At 52.2% G+C, this 21,035-nt stretch overlaps 1 protein-coding gene across 3 annotated transcripts; it reads left to right on the forward strand.

Annotated features, from left to right (window-relative positions):
* Positions 1-108: 108 nt before the first annotated feature.
* On the forward strand, positions 109-21,035 carry mink1 (misshapen-like kinase 1). 3 transcript variants are annotated; one of them, XM_023844936.2, is made up of 32 exons: positions 109-1,243; positions 7,312-7,377; positions 7,846-8,028; positions 8,160-8,270; positions 8,351-8,441; positions 9,205-9,335; positions 9,447-9,501; positions 10,096-10,174; positions 10,395-10,570; positions 10,655-10,724; positions 11,729-11,939; positions 12,244-12,348; positions 12,684-12,770; positions 13,285-13,485; positions 13,645-13,815; positions 14,280-14,540; positions 14,782-14,861; positions 14,954-15,057; positions 15,147-15,241; positions 15,454-15,477; positions 15,636-15,784; positions 15,866-15,983; positions 16,178-16,294; positions 16,417-16,528; positions 16,805-16,960; positions 17,507-17,650; positions 18,217-18,351; positions 18,532-18,632; positions 19,006-19,155; positions 19,323-19,482; positions 19,580-19,719; positions 19,956-21,035. In XM_023844936.2, the coding sequence occupies exons 1-32, from the start codon at positions 1,187-1,189 to the stop codon at positions 20,037-20,039; spliced, it is 3,924 nt and encodes a 1,307-aa protein (XP_023700704.2). In that variant the 5' UTR covers positions 109-1,186; the 3' UTR covers positions 20,040-21,035. The 3 variants fall into 3 exon arrangements, with proteins under 3 accessions (XP_023700704.2, XP_023700706.2, XP_023700705.2); XM_023844938.2 differs by having other exon boundaries at positions 14,388-14,540; XM_023844937.2 differs by lacking the exon at positions 15,454-15,477.

Consider the following 21,035-nt stretch of genomic DNA (forward strand, 5'->3'; position numbering starts at 1 on the left):
TTGTTGTGTTAAATACAGCGTAGAGAGCAGCTGACGAGCGCACAATTAAGTTCGCCAAAGGTGGAGACGCTCGGCGTGTAGTTTGTCCCTCCAGGATACCCGTAGACATTTTAGGCTCCAGGAAGATCGAATAGAAGGGCTGAAAAGATAAATAAAAGTGTGCGGTTTGAGTCTGCAGATAGGTGGGGACGTTATACCATGATCTTCCCTTTCCTCCATATTATTTAATTGGATGACTGCAAAAGGGATTTTGCCACCGCTCTAAAAATCATAAAGTGCTGCGTTGGTCTTTTGGTCTTTCCTTACTTCTTTTTCGGACATTTTAATGTATACAAATCGGTCTTTTTCTTGTTTCCTGCACAGTTGTGTTTCACCCCCCCGGACGAAATAGGCTGTGGGCGGTGCGCACGGTGACGCTGTCAACTCGGGGGATTAAAGTTTGTTTTCGCTGGAGGAGCTGGAGAAGAAGGAAGGAGGGGGAGACGCCGAAGAAAAAAAAAAAAAAAAAAAACCTCGATGCGCCACCCCGGCAGCTCGGCACCGAGCTGGGAACAGCTGCTCTCTGAGACGGGCTTTTGGGCTTGACCTGGACGGACAAGACTCGCCTTTCACGGCTTGCGTGGGTCGCCTTCCAGCTTGTGTGCTTGGTCGGACACCGGGGCGAAAGTATGCGGATGTCCGTCGGTGCTGCGCGCACGCATGTTTGCCTAGCCCTCGGTGCCGGTGTGGCGCATCCGTGACCGTCGGCGATTGGGGATCTTAGTGGCTGATCCGCCCAGTGATCCGTGCCTGCCAGGCTGGGGTGTGAGCCGGGCAGCGTTTCCGAAATGTCCGGCGCTGCGCCCGGCTGCGCGTTTCTCCGGCTGCCTCTGACCGGCGCCGCCGTGCGCGTCTGAGCACAGCCGGGGTTGCTGCGCTTCTGCAGACCGTTCGTTGGGCTTTAGTTACAAAGTACAGCTCATCCGATACTTAACTATACTTTAATGAACTAGTTAACATACGAGTGATTGCGGAGCTCAGCCAAGTGGATCAAATATACTGCATGTCCGAAAAAACGCCACTGGAAACGTTTCAGATTTTACGGATTTTATCGGACTAAATTAGATAACGTTAAGGCGAAAACCAGCTCCCTTGAGATTTATATAACCGTACATCACTGCAAAATTCCTCTTGAAGTTTGGACAAAATGTCTGAAAACGCTCCTACGCGCAGCCTGGATGACATAGACCTGGGTGCTTTGCGGGTAAGTGCAAAATATGTGATGTACAAAATTTTTACCCATCTTCGGTATCTCGGCTATTAGAGGTGACACTACTGTACTTTTGTTTACCTGGGTGCCTGTAATAACATGATCTTGCAGGTTGTTCATGCAGAGGTCCATCAGTGTTGCATTAAACTCCACGTATCAGCCAAAGCACGGCGTATTTACATTTTTGTTGAAAAGATTGTGTTACTCGATGAAGACAGTTTACAAGATCGCTTTGATACGTTTGTTCCATCATTTTGGCTTTGGTGTGACGCGCTTGAGATTTGTTTACATAGCTTTCAGGTTGATTACGCGAAATATCTGGGCTGTTTGGTGTTGACGAATTTAATATGCGCTCAGAAATACGTAATCCCATTGCCAGGGTCATTTGCTAGATTTAGCTAGGTACCGATCAGCAGAACCGGGAGTTTACAGGGTGACAGGCGCTTCGGGCCACACGGGGACGACACATTCCGCAGCCTTTACGAGCCCCGGTGCCTGGATGTTAGCGGGGTCCCGCCGGGAAATGCCCGGCCTCCAGCGCGCTTTAAGTGCGCAAACACGCCCAGGCCTCCCTCACCGCATCCATCTCGCCGGAGAGCCGCAGTTCGGCGGCAGCTTGGAACCAGGCTCATGTTCAGCATTATTAAAAACAGGCTGGAGTCGAAGGCTGTGCTGTCATGTGGATGGAGGGACGCGCCAGCAAACGGCGCTCCGCTCCATTTTGAAAGACAAGACAGGTGTCCGCTGAGACTTATCTCCAGTCTGGATTATCCCCTGTCCCCTTTTAGCCTCCTTGATCCAATAACTCATTTTCTTTAGTATTGTAGCTTGATGACTCCCACAAACCTGGTCATTTAATAGGCTTTCATTGACACTAGTTGACAAAAAAAATCAGCCGCCAATTTCCATAAGTAAATAGTAAGTCAGTTTTTGCAGTACATTACTTCTACTACTTGATATAAACGGGCGCCAATGTACTCAAATGAAGGGGTTTTAATAGTCGATACACGGCTTTGTCTTATTAGGATTTGAATAAGCGCGAGTTTTTTTTCTTGTTAACCATAAATATACTTACCATCGCCGTAGCCCTATTTATGAAGCTTTTGTACTTCAGTAATGAGTGGGTAACTTTCCTTCTGCTGCAGCATTATTCAACTATAACCACGTGTCATTGCCCGCAAGCGGGCAGCGGAAATGTGGCTGAGCATATATAGCAGGTTAGAGATTTATAATGGCACAGATCTCTAGCTTATGCTGCTTTTTAACACTTAATCCGCTACCTGCGTGTCACCTGCAGGCCGCTTGGAAGATGCGTTTTATATAGAATACCAACAATATGTCCGGTGATAATTTACCCAAGAGCCCGTGAAAGTCACTGAATCGCTCATAACGATTTTATCAGCCTGTCAAACCAAACGCGCTACTCATTACAAATACATACATGCGCATCTCATTAGAATTTTGCGTAAATTATGATAAATTGACTGCTGGATTTTTAAAAAATAACGTAAAGTACTCAATTTCTCAGCAGGCTAATTGATCGGGATCGTAGGCCTAGCTGATTAGCTTTTACAGTGCTTTAAAAGGATGTTCAGGTAGGCTAATAATGTTACCAATGTGAAAGGTGGAAATATTGTTCCATTAACATTACAGTAAGAACGTCATCTACCAGTTTTTGGAAAGATTTGTACGTGGCGTTAAAAGTTCTGGGAACGTTCCATGTTAGCTGGGTAACCATCCTGCCGTTGACTGCATTAAATCGGACGCAGACTTTTTAGATTGCCTACAGTAGGTGACACTCACGATTTCTGATTCCCATGCAATAAATCTTATAGTAAATCTATATTATTTCATTATAAACCTAAAATTAGCTACATCAAAGCATTGGGGTATTTTGCAAGCTATAGGCTACAGACGATTTACAAGGTAATAAAACTCTTACATACATGTAAATGCGTGTGTAGACTTGTCTCGAATTGAATTGAAAATCTCACGCCAACCAGCTGACCAAAGTTGCCAGCCCTGAATTGATTCATTTCGATCTGTTGTTTTTATATATATATATATATATCTCAGATCAGATATTTCTCTTGTGCCCTCGGCTGGTGCGGCGTTTTGCTCAGCCGCTGGTGGGACGGAGCCGGACGCTCCACGTTTCGTTGTACCGAGCCTCCGCTTTCAGGCCCAGGCGGTGTATATTTGCTGCCCTGGTCCAACCCCTTGCGCTCTGCGGGTCACGCATGTCGAGGACAGATCCGCCACCGAGCAGAATAACCGCGATGAAAACGACGCGCTTCATTAGTGATCCCTCAAGCCCATTAGTCAAGGTCTTATTTGTGGAGCTCAGGATTACATCGGCACGCTGGGTGGCTTTCATACGGAAGAATGAACTGCCAACCTCCATCTATCATCCCACTTTTCATCCATCCTCTTGTCCTGCTCAGGGTCACGGGAATCTTTCAACATGCTTGCATTTATTGTCAATTTATTGTCCACAAATCCACGTATGGGCATCATCACTGGTGGGTGGAGAACTGGGTGGTAAACTGTCACCTGGAGACATGTAATAACTTTAATCCATGTACTAATTTTGAAGTAATGTTATTACTAATGATTATGAATAAGTGCCTTCCAGTATTTTCATTCTTTTAGAGTATTTTATTTTGTAGCGCCTTTGTTTATTATCTTATGTTTCATGTTTTCCGAACCATTGTTTTTGTTACTGCAGTTGTAGAGAAAACATCTCAGAAGGTTTTTCGCAACGTGACCTGTTAGTGCGGACTGGTTGGTTTCATGACCTGGAGCTTTTTTCTGAAAGTCCTGCTGTTGCCTTCAGAGAAGCTCGTCGCACCTGTTGTTGAGGTGTAGATGCGACCCAACCCCCATCCAACCAGCCAATCCGAAGGCACTTTGCTGATTCGTGGCCAATCCAGATGTGTGTGCTGCCCTCATTGGCTGAGCTTGACGCAGCTGTACCGAATGATATTTGCTTTAGAGGATCCGTTACCAGCTCAGTTATCAGAAGCTCAGGTTTGGTTTTTAAGAAAACTGATAGAAAGCTTCATATCTGTGCAACAGCTGGAAAAGAGTCTCACTCTATGGAAAAATGATGTTGATGTTGACGATGTTTATGATGCGTTGGCCCTGTGTCCATTAATGAGACATGAAAACCTCCAGCTGTGCTGTTTGGTGTAAATGCCGCTCTTTGCCTGCACCATGTTTGGTAGCAGAGCTTCTGTTTACCCAGACTGACTCGTGCACGTATCACTGTCCTCTTTGTCTTGTCCCACCCCCCCCTTCCATTCTGGTGCGAAAGCCGGCGGAATTTCTACATATCTGGACGGCTTTCAGTCAGTAATGGGAACTTCGCTGTCTTACGTACCTGTGAATCCGGCCGTTTCGCAAACTCGGTCATGAATCAGAATCAGGGTTTGGGTGGACCGGCTGTTTGGCAGGCAGCCGATGAGTCATTATGGCTGATATGTTTGGTGGGGGCAGAGGGCATCACTTTCAGAGGTACCTCAGTGTCGGTTCCCACCCCCCCAACCCCAGACGCCCTTCATCACCAGGTCAATAGGGGGCAATTGGATGCTTTTTTTTTTTTTTTTTTTGGAGAATGCTGGTCCCTAAGATTTAACTTTCATTTTATCTCTAGATGTAGACGTCAGCTGATTTCAGCTTATTGCACCAACAGGAATTTCAACACACCTGCCTCGCTGTAGATAAGGAAGAGAATTGGCATTGGTGGTGTTTAGCGGTGTGTTTGCTAAGTGCCGCCCCCAGTTTGGGTGGCAAGTCCCAGATGTTACCGCGGCCTTTATGTCATGATAAAACTCTCTGCTTGCTGCACACGGGTGGGGAACCAGAGGTACGTGCAGCCTGGCTGTTTATACCCGGAGGCACCAGTCGGGTTTCTTCCGCATGCGTAATTTGGGCCGCCTGGGTGCTAATTAAGAGCCGCGTGCTTTTAGAAATGGGGCTTGGAGACCACTGTGGCCAGAGTCCTCGGGGCTGCGGGCCCTTGAAGTGGCATCTGTGCGTGCCAGTGCTTGTGAACGTCGACAGGCCGCTGACCTGGTCTCCAGCCTCGCTGATGTCGCTGCAGAGCTGAGCCAGTCGTCAGTCCTCTTCAGGCAAACCTTTTTTTTTTTTTATTTAAGTCTCCATTTTGAGAGGCAGTCGGGCGGGCAGTGAGCTGGGGGAGCGATGATTCACATCGGCTCATTGTCTGATAGCCGTTCTGCACGGCGCCCACTGCCTCACGCGCACGGGCGGGCATGAGCACACACACACGCACACACAGACTCACACGCTGGTGTGAGCGCTGAAGAAGGGTATTAATGTGACCTTAGAGGGCCACCGTAGGGTGGAATTTTGACTATGAGGCTTTTAAGAACCTGGCAGCTAGATATCGGCACACCTACAAGCTGAAAGGTTCCATTAAATAAATATCTTTATTCTGGCATGTTCTCTGCTGTTACTTCAGTACCTCTAGTTGTTGGATGTGAAGTTAAATGCTGTTCAGTCCCTGTGTTTAAAGGGGTCTGCATGTTGGGTGGTGTAATTCTGTGTTCCCCCTTGTTCTTAATTTCGGGGCTTTTTCACGACAGCGAGTATGTTGATCTCATGAAGGTATTGAATTTGCTGCTAGTCCGGCGTGCTGGGTTGCTCCCTCCCTGGCCTGCTGGAATGGCAGCCATCATTCCTTCAGTCCTATTCTTGGGGCTGGTTTTGTCAGGTTCTGGATGGACTACCTTGGTGTCTGCTACTGGCTCTGGCTTTTCCCAGTTTCTCCCAGTCTCTGGCAGCTCCTCACTCTGGAGTCTTTATGTCCCATACCCCTACAGAGGCCAAGGGCACAGTCTCCTTAATAACATTCACTGGACGTGCATCTTATTTCAGGAGCCTCCCTTTTTTGTTGTATATATTTGGGAATTTCACTGCAGTTCCCTGTACATCCATTTTTTGTAACTGCACCTGTTGCATGCTTGGAAGGTGGAGTTAGTCAGTGTTTCTTAACCTGGTCCTCGCCCGAGCTGAAAATGGCAACCTTCTGGCGGTTCCCAAGGACTAGGTTGAGAAACACCGCGTCACATGTACTGGCGTCAGTTCCCACCGTCGCCTCCGGGTGGCGGCGCAAGCTACTTGGCCAATAGTTTCCTCATCAAGACTGGTGCATCGCTGGAGAGAGATTGTGCATCTGCAACAGTGCAAAATGATACTGTTGCGTATCGTTGCTTTAATGTTGCCCAATGCGTTTGGGGTTTGTTTGCATGTCATGCATATGTCTTATGGGGTTTGAAGGAAAAGTAACTACTGAAATCCCCTCCCCCCCCATCTTTAATATTTAGACAGTTGGGCATGCATTCAGCAATCAAAACAAAACGTATGAATAAAAATAGAAATCTGGTTTGCAGAATGATCATTTTGAAATATGTTTGAAATCGTAAAGAATGTCCCCCTCCCCCGACGGCGATCTTCATCTGCTTTTCTAATCTCCTCTGATGGCGGTTTAGTGTAGCTCCCTGCTCTGCGTGGCCGCAGCCCCTGCCAGGGCGATGTAATCAGTGTAAGTGCTGGAGTTTTTTTTTTTTTTGTTCTGTGGAGGTTGCCATATTTAATTTTGGCCCCTTATCAATCCCTCGTTCTCTCTTTCGCTCTGTCCAAAATGATGGATTGCGTTTGGATTTCATACTAACCCGGACTCCCAAAATCTGGTAAATGATATGTGCAAAGTACCTGATTCAGCTAAACCTAAAATGCCCCCCCTCCAAGTTGGCTAAACGCGCGCACACACACACACACACACACACGCCGTCATTGTGTGTGACAGTCTCCCAGTGTCTGTCGATATCATACGTGGATTTTACTAAACAAACCTATGAAAGATTTCCTAAACGGATCCCTGAAGCCGCTTCTTAGGCTCTGACATAGACTTCTCATGAACTACTTTGTTTCGCCTCGTTCGAACGTTTTTCAACATCTGCCAGCCGACCGCAACGCCTGGGCCGGACGGCAATGTGTCGCTCGTCATTCTAACCACGTTCCTCTCTGTCCGCCAGGATCCGGCTGGGATCTTCGAGCTGGTGGAAGTGGTGGGCAATGGGACCTATGGCCAGGTGTACAAGGTGAGGTGGGGGGGGGGACCAGGGGGGTGATGGGCTTGTAGGAGTATCAGTCATTCTCCACTGAGGTTTCATTCAGGTCTCTGCTGTTAAATCGGTGGGGGTGATGGATCACTTTGGGTGCAATCTAGGTCCAGTTTTTTGACCATGGGACCCCACTTAAAAAGTCACTTTGGGGGAACCGCTACGCCTCCTCTAGATGTTTAAAATCTAAATAAATAGCTAACGAGTAGAGTCACAATATTGTAGTGACTAATTAAGGAATGTGTTTATTTAATATTCAATGTAGTGACTGTTTGTGACCAGCAGGGGGCCTTGGCCTTGCGCTGTGTTATGGCTGCCATTTTTATAAGTGGGTGACCTACACAGTCAGCATCCCAGAGTGGAAGCTGTTACTGGAGATGGTGGGCAACCCCCGGCTCCCCCCTGCTGTTCCTCTGTTCACTGCTGCCCCCTCCTGGTTGCCGGCAGGGCCGGCATGTGAAGACCGGCCAGTTGGCCGCCATCAAGGTGATGGATGTGACGGAAGAGGAGGAGGAGGAGATCAAGGCGGAGATCAACATGCTGAAGAAGTACAGCCATCACCGCAACATAGCCACCTACTACGGCGCCTTCGTCAAGAAGAGCCCCCCCGGCCACGACGATCAGCTCTGGGTGTGTGTGATTGCCTGCCCCCGCCCCCCCCTTGTCCCTCCTGTGTACTGGGAGGGGTGTGTGCCCCTGCCCCCCCCCCCCCCCCGATAATGCTAGCACCTCTCACGCTGTCTCTTGTGTTCCCCCCTCAGCTGGTGATGGAGTTCTGCGGCGCCGGTTCCGTCACGGACTTGGTGAAGAACACGAAGGGGAACTCGCTGAAGGAGGACTGGATCGCCTACATCTGCCGGGAGATCCTGAGGGTTAGGGCTGTGGGGGGAGCGGATGGGGGGGGTGGCCTCGGAGTGGAGCGCATTACTCACCCTCGCTGTGTCTCGCGCAGGGCCTGTCCCACCTCCACGCCCACAAGGTCATCCACCGAGACATCAAGGGCCAGAACGTGCTGCTGACTGAGAACGCAGAGGTCAAGCTGGGTGAGAACCAGCGAGATCTGCTCCGTGGCAGGCGAGGGCGTGGCGCCCGCCTGTCCACTCTGTGCCTCTGATCGTACCCGTCTTTATAGAGATGTTTTGCTACGTCGGGGCCGATTTGTCCATCTGGCTGCTGAATCATCACGAGGGCAATTAAAACGGCTCCAGCTATGATGAGTTTTCGGGTTATGAATCGCTGACTTCTCACTCAGGGTCAGCTGCCTCGTCGCTTTCGGCCTCTTATTTTTAGCTTTAAACAGATTTTTTGCGCACATCCTCTCTCGCGCTGCCGGTCCCTCAGTTTAAAACCTCGCCGTTATCAAATTACTGCTGTCTTTTTTTTTTCTTTTCTTTTTTTGCATGCTTTACGGTCCTCATCCCCCCATACTCCCACCCCCCAAATTCCTCACCAACAAAATTCCAGCTCAGTGCTTTGAGGTAGAACATTCCGCAAATAGCCGGCGGCTCCGAACCAATTAACCTTGGCGTGATTTTTTTGGAATGAAGACAGAAAGCAGACTCTCTTATCTGACCATGGCCGGCTCTGGGTGGGTGTGTAACTGCACATCAGAATCACCCCAGAAAGCAGATGATGGAGGAGGCTGCAGTGGATATAAGCAGCCCGGTCTGGTGTTTGTAGGATGAGGGATTTCGGAGCGTTCCCCATACGGACAGGTGGCGCTGCTTTCGCTCGCGCTGAGAGTTACTCAGGGGTAAAATGTTGGCCCGGTGCTTTCCCTGACCTCGCTCGTTTTCGTCCCCGCAGTGGACTTCGGGGTGAGCGCCCAGCTGGACAGGACGGTGGGCCGCAGGAACACGTTCATCGGCACCCCCTACTGGATGGCGCCTGAGGTCATCGCCTGCGACGAGAACCCTGACTCCACCTACGATTACAGGGTGCGTATCCATACGTGTGTTTGTGTCTGTCTGTGCGTCTGGCTTTAAACTTCAATGCGTGTGATATCTGTAAATTTCCACCCCACCCCTCCCCCCCCTCTCTTTGTACAGAGTGATATTTGGTCGCTCGGGATCACGGCTATAGAGATGGCGGAAGGCGCTCCGCGTGAGTAGATCCGGATCTTTCTACACTGAACTGTGCACCTCGTGCTCGGGGCTGAATGGTAAAACCATCATCTGGGGGGGGGGGGCGTGGCACCACACCAGCCTGTCCAGATCAGCTCGTTCTGTTTTCATGGCCACCAGGCTAAGTGGTTTATGGCGTGAAATGAACGCTAACCTTTCCCTAGGAATTTTGGCCCACAGTCTTTGCAGAGTGGCATGACATCATAAATATGGTGTCGTCGTGATTTTTATTTATATATTATTTTCTGATCATCCCCCCCCCCCCTACACTACAACAGTCGGGCCCTTGGAGGCTTTGCGGGGGTGGTGATGATGAGCGAGGACTGTGTGGGTGTGGGGCAATGATTGGCCGTTAAATTTACCAACAGTATGCTAATAATTTTACCATGGCAACAGGAACTTTCTTTCATCCAGTCAGATTTAGTGACGGGATGAAGCACGTTTGGTATTTAATGTGGTCTATGCTGTGAAAACCCTGTTTCCAAAACTGCTTACGCGCTGTATTTTTCACATACATTACCTGTTATAATTTCTACCCTTTGCCTGGCCCCGCCCCCCAACCACGCCCCCTCAGCACTCTGTGACATGCATCCAATGAGAGCTCTCTTCCTGATCCCTCGGAACCCCCCTCCAAAGCTTAAGTCCAAGAAATGGTGAGTATTTGTCCTTTTTTCTCCTAAGTGCCCCCTCATTCACCTACCTGCCCACATCTCCCTTCCTCTGCACGCTTCTGTTTTCACACTGTGTCACACTCCTCCGGGTCTCCTTTGATCCGGTCACTCGTTGTCCTCTTGTCTTTTGGCTGCTGGAGGCCCTGCCTGTCCTAATTCCACTCCCACCCCCTGGGTCCCGCCCTCCTCCTCACCGCTCCAGGTCGAAGAAGTTCATCGACTTCATGGAGGGCTGCCTAGTGAAGACCTACCCCAGCCGGCCGTCCACGGAGCAGCTGCTGAAGCACCCCTTCATCCGTGACCAGCCTACTGAGCGCCAGGTGCGCATCCAGCTGAAGGACCATATCGACCGTACGCGCAAGAAGCGGGGCGAGAAGGGTAAGGATCCAGCATGTCTTTCTGTGAGTATCTCTTAATGTCCGTGTGGGGAACCCAGGGTGATGCCTCTGTTCTCCCTCCCAGAGGAGACGGAATACGAGTACAGTGGCAGCGACGAGGAGGACGAGAACCGTGGGGACGAGCGTGAGTCCAGGTAATGCCCCGTTAGCATTGGCACTCCTTGCATCCACCCCATCAGCATTAGCATCAGCGGTAGCCTCTTGTGTCCACCTCTTATGTCCACCTTGTTAGCATTAGCTCCACTGGTAGCCTCTCACGTCCGCCTCGTTAGCATTAGCACCACTGGTAGCCTCTCACGTCCGCCTCGTTAGCATTAGCACCACTGGCAGCCTCTCGCGTCCGCCTCGTTAGCATTAGCACCACTGGCAGCCTCTCGCGTCCGCCTCGTTAGCATTAGCACCACTGGCAGCCTCTCGCGTCCGCCTCGTTAGCATTAGCACCACTGGTAGCCTCTCGCGTCCGCCTCGTTAGCATTAGCACCACTGGTAGCCTCTCGCGTCCGCCTCGTTAGCATTAGCACCACTGGTAGCCTCTCGCGTCCGCCTCGTTAGCATTAGTACCACTGGTAGCCTCTCGCGTCCGCCTCGTTAGCATTAGCAATGCAGGCAGCCTGTCATGTCTGTACTGTTAGTGCTGCCGCCTCTTGCGTCCGCCCCATTAGCGTCACTGGGCCCATAACTGTGTCGACCCCGTTATGTTAGCATTAGCGCTATCGGCGACCTCTTGTATCAGCATTACTGCTTTATTAGCATTAGCTCCTTTCGTGTCAACACTCTTAATATCAATGCCCGTCACATCCACCTCATTAGCATTGGCGCCTCCCTGCATCCACCCTGTTAATGGTAGCGCCTTCGGCAGCCTCGCCCGTCTGCCCCATTGACGTTGGTGCCGTCGGCAGCCTCCCGCATCCAGCCCATTAACGTTAGTGCTTCCCGCATCTGGCCCACCTGCATTAGTGTTAGCAAGACCACCAGCCTCTTCTGCCTGCCCTGTTAACCTCTTATGTTTTCCCCGTTAGCATTAGTGCCTTTGGCAGTCTCACGTCTGGCCTGTTAGCGTTAGGTCCTCCCTCACCTGGTCCATTACCGTTAGCTTGACCACCCCTGCCGGGCCTCTGCTCGCCTTCACCTCCTACAGCTCCATCCTGAACGTCCCGGGCGAGTCCACCCTGAGGCGGGACTTCCTGCGGCTGCAGCAGGAGAACAAGGAGCGCTCAGAGGCGCTGAAGCGGCAGCAGGCCCAGCTGGCCGCCCAGCGGCGCGACCCGGAGGAGCATAAACGGCAGCTGCTGCATGACCGGCAGAAACGCATCGAGGAGCAGAAGGAGCAGCGGCGCCGCCTGGAGGAGGTACCCCTGCGGCACAGGGCGTGAGGCAGCGGGGTCAGGCTGGCTTGCATGAAGAAAGGAAGGCACACCAGTTCGGCCTTGTTGTCTTGTGCAATAAGTGTCATTATTCTGGAAGCCCTGAAGGGGGCGCTACAGAATGACCTGACTGGTGTGTGGGTCGGTGAGCTGTTACGGAAGGGGTGAATTTTGTGGTGGATTGCAGTTAGGCCAATGTAATGCATTGCTCAGCAATGGGGGGTGTGGGGGGGGGCTCCCCTCTCTACTCTCCTCTCTCCCTCCCTCAATCCTTCCCGTGTTCTCTCAGCAACAGCGCAAGGAGCGAGAGATGGTGCGGCAGCAGGAGAAGGGCCACCGCCGACTGGAGGAGATGCGCAGGGAGGAGGACCGCAGGCTGGCCGAGAGGGAGCAGGTGAGCCGATTGGTGCGGCTCTGGTGGGCGTGCCGGGCTGCGGCCAATGAGGCGGCACGTCCGCAGCCTCCTGGCCAATCGCGAGCCGTCCTGAGATGGAGGGTGGCGGAATGCTTGTGGAGTAGTTGCCATGGTGGCAGGTTGATGAAGCAGTTTCATAGCTGGCTGTGCTGCTTTTTCTTACTGCTGCTTATCCGTGGTGCTCCTGGTACCCTAGTGGTCATGCTGAGTAGTGCATAAAGCATAAATTAATGCTCACAGATTAGCGCTGATTTGTGCTGCCTGTGTTGAGGAACTGTGCCCTCTCTCCTCTCCCTTATTTACCCTCCCCTCAGGAGTTCATAAGACAGAAGTTAGAGGAGGAACAGCGACAACTAGAAATCCTCCAGCAGCAGCTGCTCCAGGAACAGGCCCTGCTCATGGTAATGCTGGTTCCCCCCCTTCCCATCCCATAATGTCACATGACTGGCTCAGTCAAGCTGGGTCTCGGGGCCCATGGATCGTGTATCTGAAGGCGGGAATGTTATTGTCCATCCAATGAATATTTAACCCTCCTGGATATCGGCTTGTGATTGGTTACATGAAAAGAGGGCGGGTCAGCGAGGACACTGATTGGTTGCAGGTCGTCAGTCATTTACTTCCTGGTGGTGTGACATCAGATCAAGAATAACAGAACAGGATTCAACATTTCTGGGGGAGGAGGGGGTGTCCACCCGCATCATCTATCTGTTGTCAGCTGATGTGACATCATTTACCTTTGGGTGATGGTTCTGCCCCACATGACTGCGATCACCTCGGGAGAATCACGGGATGTCTGCGTGATGCCATCTGTGTCCTGCCTTGAATAAATCTGATCCGAGAACAGTCGGAAGCTTTAAGCTGCATTGTGCCGTCTGCTAATCCGTGTGTAAATATGCCCCCCCCCCCCCATCGCAGGAGTACAAGCGCAAGCAGCTGGAGGAGCAGCGGCAGTCGGAGCGGCTGCAGAGGCAGCTGCAGCAGGAACATGCGTACCTGGTGTCACTGCAACAGCAACAGCAGCAGCAGCAGCAGCAGCAGCAGCAGGAGAAGAAACCGCAGCTGTACCACTACAGCAAGAACCTGGAGCCGAGCAGCAAGCCGGCCTGGGCGCGAGAGGTACCGCCCCCCCTCCACTTGAACCCGGGCAGCCTGGCCCCGTTCGTGTCACTGTCATCACGTCCCCGGCGGACTCTCTGTTCCGTTCTTAATCCCCTCCCTTCGCTTCGTACACGGTGTCCCAGGTGTCTGAGTTGTCCCCCCCACCCCCACCCCCAGGTGGAGGAGCGCAGCAAGCTGAACAGGCAGGGCTCCCCCAAGATCTGCACCACCGTCTCCGACACGGCCATCCAGTCGCGGTCGGACTCCGTCAGCCAATCGGGCGCCGCCCAGGCTGCTCAGACCCCGCCCATGCAGCGGCCCGTCGAACCCCTGGGCGGCCAGGGAAAGGTGTGCCGGGGGGGGGGGGTGCGGGTCGCTTTGAGGCTTGTATTTCCTCTGCTGCCTGAATGCACTAGGACTTCAGTGTTTTGGGGGTGGGGGTCACCCTCCAATCAGCAGGGCCGCCCTGACACTTCAGTTTGGGGGTGGGGGGGGGTTAGGAACTGAATGAAGCACATTTATCTCTTTAATATCATTACTAACATTCACTTTCTCCCATTTTCTTCTCTTTCCCTTTCTTTCTGCCCTGGTCATTGCCATTCCTGCCCCCCACCCTGAATTAACACTGTACTTTTTCTACACCCCTAATCCTCCCCTTTATGATTCTCATCTTTTCCTGATTGGACTTCCTCACTCGTCCTTCCACTTGATTGGGCTACCCACCTGTCCTGTTGCCGTGCCGTCCAATACCAATCCTGGTGACTCATTTGCCCCGCCCATCTTTGCACCCCTGCCCCACCCCCTATGATCAGTTCCAGATGGCCCACCTCGTTCCCCTCAAGCCGTACGCGGCCCCCGTCCCTCGATCGCAGTCCCTCTGTGACCAGCCCACTAAGACCATGTCCGCCTTCCCCACTCAGGACCCCATCCCTGCTCCCCGCTCCACCCCTTCCAGGGAGCTGGTCCGCCAGAACTCTGACCCCACCTCCGAGAGTCCCGCCCCCCAGCCTCGGCCAGTGAAGGATGAGCGAGGGGCGTGGTCACATTTGCATGAGGCGGAGCAGCCTCCCAAGGTTTGCCCTGTATATTCGACCCATTAGTCCTGCTTCCCTGTCTGGGCCTGCATGGGCTAAAAGCATCCCAGCCCAGTTCTCTTTAGCAATTAACAGTGTCTGTAGGAAATAAGCTTCTAGAAATTTCCCACTGACTCTATCAGGGGATTGTGTGATGTAACGTAAGAGTGAGCACTGATTCCAGATTAGCTTGAGTCTGGCTCTGGCTGAAGCCTGATTACTGTCTCCCCCGTCACCCCAGGTGCCTCAGAGGACGACCTCCATCGCCACAGCTCTGAATGCCAATCTGTCCTCTGGGATCAGACACCCCATCAGAGCCAGGTCTGTGAGCTTCCCCATCTGTGAGCTTCCCCATCTGCCCATATAGGAAATTCGAATGAGAAACATGGAAATGAGGTCAGTTCTCGTTTCAGCAATCCGGACCTGAGCCGTAACGATCGCTGGGAGCGGGGCGAGGGCCTGGGTGGCGCGGGCAACCTGCCGCAGACCGGCTCCCTGGAGAGGCACCGCATGCCGGGTCAGTGCCCCCCTCCCCTACCCGCTCAGCGGCGTGAGCGTCTGCCAATTCGTCCAAGCAGGGTCGTCTAACACCGCCGTCTCTTTCAGCTTCGGCGAAGATGGACTCGTCCCCCATCCTGCCCCAGGAGGGGCGCCATAAGCCCGGGGAGTCACGGACCTCGTCCCGCCCCAGCCGCCCGGCCGTGAGTATCCAAATGCCCCCCCCCCCCTCCCCAATGGAAGTCTCTGTCTGCTCTGGAGCCTTTTTCATGTTCGAATCTCTCCTGCTCATTCTCTCTCGGATTAAACAGGCGCCCTTTGCTCTGATCGCTCAGTGCTGCCTGCACTAATTCCCTCGTTTTTCCCTCTCCTTCCTTTCCTCCCTCTTCCTCCACCATGCTTCCCTATGGCACAGAGTTATAAGAGGGCTATAGGAGAGGTCAGTTCCTGCCCGGCTTCCTCTCGCTGTCGTTTAGTGCCCTTTAAGTGTTTGTTTTCCTATTTGGTCCTCAGTGGTTTGTCTGCATATCCAGCCCTAACCATAGCCATAACCAGATCTGTTTACCGCCATGTATCCATTACCCCCCCACCACCCAGGACCATGGCCTGTACCCTAAGGAGCGCCTGGAGGAGCCCCCCCGGCCCCCAGCCAAAGCTAATGACTACTCGTCATCTTCAGACAGCAGCGAGAGCAGCGAGGAGAGCGAGAGCGGGGAGGGCCCAGAGGAGGAGAGCCCCACGGAGCGGTGAGGGGGGGTGCCGCCCTGTGGCGGGTCACCTCGAGGCTCCTCCCACCTGAACAGTATCCCTATCTGCTCCTCCCCCAGGCCGCGGGACGCCGACGCTGACTCCGTGAGCACCATGGTAGTCCACGAGGAGGTGGGCGAAGAGGAGGAGGTGCAGCAGGCCGGAGGGTATGGGGACCAGACCCTGCTGGTTCAGCGGGTGAGTGTGCTGCCTTCTGAAAGCCTCCGTGAAATAACCCCAGGTCACAGCAGCAGAGGATTATGGGAAGGGAGAGAGAGGCACCCATGGAAAGAAGTGCTAATGCTCCAGTACTTAGGGTTTAGGGTATGAGGTCGGGTTTAAAATGCGCTGTCCTGGCTGTGGGTTATCAGCTTGTGCTCTCTCTCACTCAGACCCCAGAGAAGCGCAGCCACAATGGCTACACCAACCTGCCAGATGTGGTGCAGCCATCTCACTCTCCCACAGAAACTGCCTCCAACTCCTCCCCTGGGAAGGACCCGGCCTACAATGTGAGTCTCACACATTTACAGATTAGCCTTTAGGTAAAGTCACTCAGTTCACCCCCCCCCCTTTCCTTTGGACAAATGGTACCTCCCCAGTCACATGTATGGATCCTCATGTCACCTTTTAGTATCAGTCCAAGGGATTGGTCAAAGCTTCCGGCAAATCGTCCTTCACCACCTTCGTGGATCTTGGGATGTACCAGCCGCCAGGGGGGGGAGGAGATGCTGCCTTTCAGCAAGGTGGGTCATCAGCTGTCTGCATCTGTGGTAGATCTATCACTTGGGTAAAAACTAAAACGAAATTGAGGACACAGAAACACATAAACTTAAAAGTTTATCAGATTATTTAAACAATAAGGTCCTTTTTTGGCTACAATCTGCCGGTCGTTTTTGTTACGGTCAGGCTGGAGACCTCGTCCATTTTCCCCTCCGTCTGAACAGACTCCACCTGCCCCCCCACTGCCACCCGTCTGTCTGTTGGCGGCTGTCTCAGATGATGTTGTGCTGACTCCACAGGCCTCGGCCCCCGGTTCGAGCAGCTCAAGATGGAGGTGAGGAAAGGCTCGATGGTGAACGTCAACCCAACGAACACCAGGCCCCCCAACGACACCCCCGAGATCCGCAAGTACAAGAAGAGGTTCAACTCGGAGATCCTGTGTGCTGCGCTCTGGGGTGGGTCCTTAGTCACGCACTCGGATCGACATCGATATTTTAAATTGACTTATATTGATATAATTATCTTTATGATTTCTAAAATGCTTCAGTTTATTTTAACACGTTTTCATTGTAATATCACTGAAATATTATATAGTGATCATAATTTAAACATTACACTACTATTTTAGACTATCTGCTTATCAAATCGTGGGTGAAAATAATGTCCATATAGTGTCGAAAAGCCGCCGTCCGTTATCTAAAGCCCTGCAACAACGTGTGGTTTGTCAAAATAAAATTACCTTAAATTAAATGGTCAATTTATTTTTCTAATTTTCTGGAGGAAAATTAATCGTTTAGATTAGTAATAGATAATAGACGAACCCATAGAAAAATAGTCGTTAGTGCTTAACTAGCTGGTTGAAGCAAAATCTCGGTCAGGATTTGTACTTCCTGGCCCTAAACTTAACAGTTCTGCAGGACCTGCAGAGTCCAGATGGGCCTCTGAAGGATCAGAGTAGCCCCTGAAGATAATTGACTGTTTTCTCCCCTCTGGCTGTGCAGGGGTGAACCTTCTCGTGGGCACAGAGAACGGGCTGAAGCTGCTGGACCGGAGTGGCCAGGGGAAGGTCTACCCCCTCATCAACTCCCGGCGCTTCCAGCAGATGGACGTGCTGGAAGGCCTCAACCTGCTCATCACCATCTCAGGTGCTCCCTTTAGCACGTAGCTGTATCCTTTTCCTCTCTCTGACAGACCCTTGCTTCCTCAGTCGTGTTTCAGTCAGACTTGGTTTTGTGATGGAGCGATATGCCGTCTGAAAGCGCACGATAGGATAGCTTAACGCCGACCAACTCTTGTGCGCAAATCTTGGCTTGCAGAGTAGGCTTCTGGGAGTTTTACTTGCACAAAAATGTTCTGAGGGCAGAACAAAAATGATTGGTTCAGAGAGAGAGCCAATCAGATTGTGGAGGCAGTGGGTCCAAACAACTAGAGGAGGCAGGACCAAGACACTTGATTGGTTATTCCCACCTCCTCTAGTTGCTTAGACCCGCCCCCTCCACAATCTGATTGGTTATCTCTCTGAACCAATCATTTTTCATTCTGCCCTCAGGACATTCCTGTGTATGTATAACTCCCATGGGTACAGATATGAGGCTGAAAATGGCTACCAAATATGAGCAGCAGCGAAGGGTGTTGCGGGGCTCCTGCATGTCTCTCAGTACCAGCCCACAGCAGGAGCGTGATCCTGAACAAACTTCTTTCTTCCTTATAGGCAAGAAGAACAAGGTTCGCGTTTACTACTTGGCCTGGCTGCGGAACAAGATCCTCCACAACGACCCCGAGGTGGAGAAGAAGCAGGGCTGGACCACCGTGGGCGAGATGGAGGGCTGTGTGCACTACAAAGTGGGTGAGTGAGTGCAGGGTAACCGCGTTGTTAGAAAGGTGATACCGCTTCCTCTTCCCACCTCCATCTGATGGTAGGGTGGGCCCAGCGGGTTGGCTCAGTGCCTCTCATTTTCCTGCCCACTGATTGGCTCTCCTGTAATCACATGGGAGAGTAAGTGTGTCCCCTGCACTCCGCTTGCAGTGAAGTACGAGCGCATCAAGTTCCTGGTGATTGCCCTAAAGAATTCTGTGGAGGTCTACGCCTGGGCACCCAAGCCCTACCACAAGTTCATGGCCTTCAAGGTGAGCGGCCTGCTCCTCCTTTCTGCTCCTCCTTTCTGCTCCTCCTTTCTTCCCACCTCTGTTTTCCTTGCTTCGGGTTTTCTCCACGGATTTTCCCATCAGCTCTCTGCGTGTGGCTGGCTTTTTGGGTGGGGTGCTTCAGGATCCCTCCTGCTGTGGGTTTGCTCTCTTCCTAAATTTAAATCTGTTCCTTCCTCCTTTAATTAAATGCCGCTGTGCGTCCTCGGTTCCACCATGGCTCGTTAGCGTTGTGGCGTCTCATTATCTGACAGGAGTGTTTACCGGCCCGGCAGCCCTGCCTGCCTTTACCAGTTTTAATGTTTTTTTGTTTTTTTAAATTTTTTTAAATATCTTCCCCCTTCCCCCTTCTCAGTCCTTTGGCGACCTGCCGCACAAACCCCAATTGGTTGACCTGACAGTGGAAGAAGGTCAAAGGTTAAAGGTCATCTATGGCTCCAGTTCAGGTTTTCACGCCGTTGACGTCGACTCTGGGAACAACTACGATATCTACATCCCGGTGCATGTATGTTTTTTTTTTTCCTTGTATAATGTGGCTTCTGGGTCAAAAAATCAGAAATGTTTTTACTGGAGTTGTCTAAATATGGTGCCTGTCTGAAGAGTAGAGCTCCCCCTGCTGGTGGGGTTCATATCAGCGTCCTGACCAGGGTGCCCCCTGCTGCTCACGTGCAGATCCAGAGCCAGGTGGTTCCCCATGCCATCGTGTTCCTGCCAAACTCAGATGGCATGGAGATGCTGCTGTGCTACGAAGACGAGGGCGTCTATGTGAACACCTACGGGCGCATCATCAAGGACGTGGTGCTGCAGTGGGGCGAGATGCCCACTTCCGTGGGTAAGAGGGGAGGGGCAACCGCCGCGGACCTCAGCCTGACCCGCCGTGACCCCACGGCTTTCTGCTCCCTGCTCACCCTGCCCCCCTTCCTCCACAGCCCACATCTGCTCCAACCAGATCATGGGCTGGGGTGAGAAGGCCATCGAGATCCGCTCCGTGGAGACAGGCCACCTGGACGGCGTCTTCATGCACAAGCGAGCCCAGAGGCTGAAGTTCCTGTGTGAACGGAACGACAAGGTGAGTCCCGGGCGTGACGCGCTGGCGTGCCTGTGCCGGGGTCATGCACAGGGTTACGCACAGGGTTAAGCACAGGGCCACATGCCTGCGTCAGGATCAGTGTGGAATGTCCCTCCCGTCTAGCCTCCCAGGACAGGAAAAGCAGATAAAATTTGATCCACAGCAACAGGCTGTTTTGCTTTGCCTGAAGCGGATCAATTAGTAAAATCTCCCTCTCCACCTCTCTCTCCACACAGGTGTTCTTCGCGTCCGTCCGCTCCGGCGGCAGCAGTCAGGTTTACTTCATGACCCTGAACAGGAACTGCATCATGAACTGGTGAAGCACAGGAAGCTGTTAACCCCACCCCCACCATGCATTTTTGCATCCCACCCCCCCCAGTCCCCACCCCCTGCTGCCCAGTCACACCGGTCTCCGGGGTTCGGCTCCTGCTGTTCACCACCCGCCCTTGTGGCCTTTGCCGACCTCTGATTGCAGCACAGCCACCCCTGTCTCACTTTGGAATATATTGGGGGGGGGGGGGGGGGTGACACTGAATGGGGAGCATAATTAAAAAATGAATGTATATAGTGTATATAGGTGCAGTGTCATGTGACACACACCAGTGGGGGAGCTGCGCTGTATCGGATCACCGTGAGGAGGAGGAAGAGGAGGAAGGGAGCCAGGAATGTGGATTTCGGACCTTTCCTGTACATAATTGCTTCTAGGCCTAACATGCACTGTAATGGTGCCCCCTAGTGGAGCGTGAGAGCATCACTCTGTTTGGCAGGGTGGACAGGCGCGTGGATGATCTGCACACTGCAAGGAAATGATACAATTCTGTGTTTTAAGCAGGGAAACGCCCTCTGACAGGAGTCGCCGTTTCGTTACGATGTCCTGCTTCCCTGGGAAGCCATAGACTGGGGCAGAATGCTGGAGCTCTCACCGCTGCCTTCGGTATATGGCTGCTTCTTCTCAGGGGAGGGGCTGGGAGCTGATCTGAGCACAGATTGATGCAGCATCCCTGACAGCTTTGCGCAGGACGGCATATCCGTTTTCAACTCCTTTTTGCTTAAATCTTGCATTTAACAACTGTCTTTCTCCTCTTTTGTTCTTGATTACAGAGGTACTCGCTGTCACTTTATCCTGCTGTACAGATCCAGCGTTTCCTGTCTGTTGTCTTTAAAAAGGGAGGTGTTGGTACCTCCCAGTTTTCCCATGGGGGGGGGGGGAGGTAGTGAGCTGGGGCTGTTGTGACTGGCATTATGTCCCTTTGTGGGTGTTATTTGATCTAGAGGCCAGTCATTTCAGTTCAGTGTCTGCTGAAGGACGAGCTTAG

This window comes from Paramormyrops kingsleyae, chromosome 24 (assembly GCF_048594095.1).
Source record: "Paramormyrops kingsleyae isolate MSU_618 chromosome 24, PKINGS_0.4, whole genome shotgun sequence".
Taxonomy (NCBI): domain Eukaryota; kingdom Metazoa; phylum Chordata; class Actinopteri; order Osteoglossiformes; family Mormyridae; genus Paramormyrops; species Paramormyrops kingsleyae.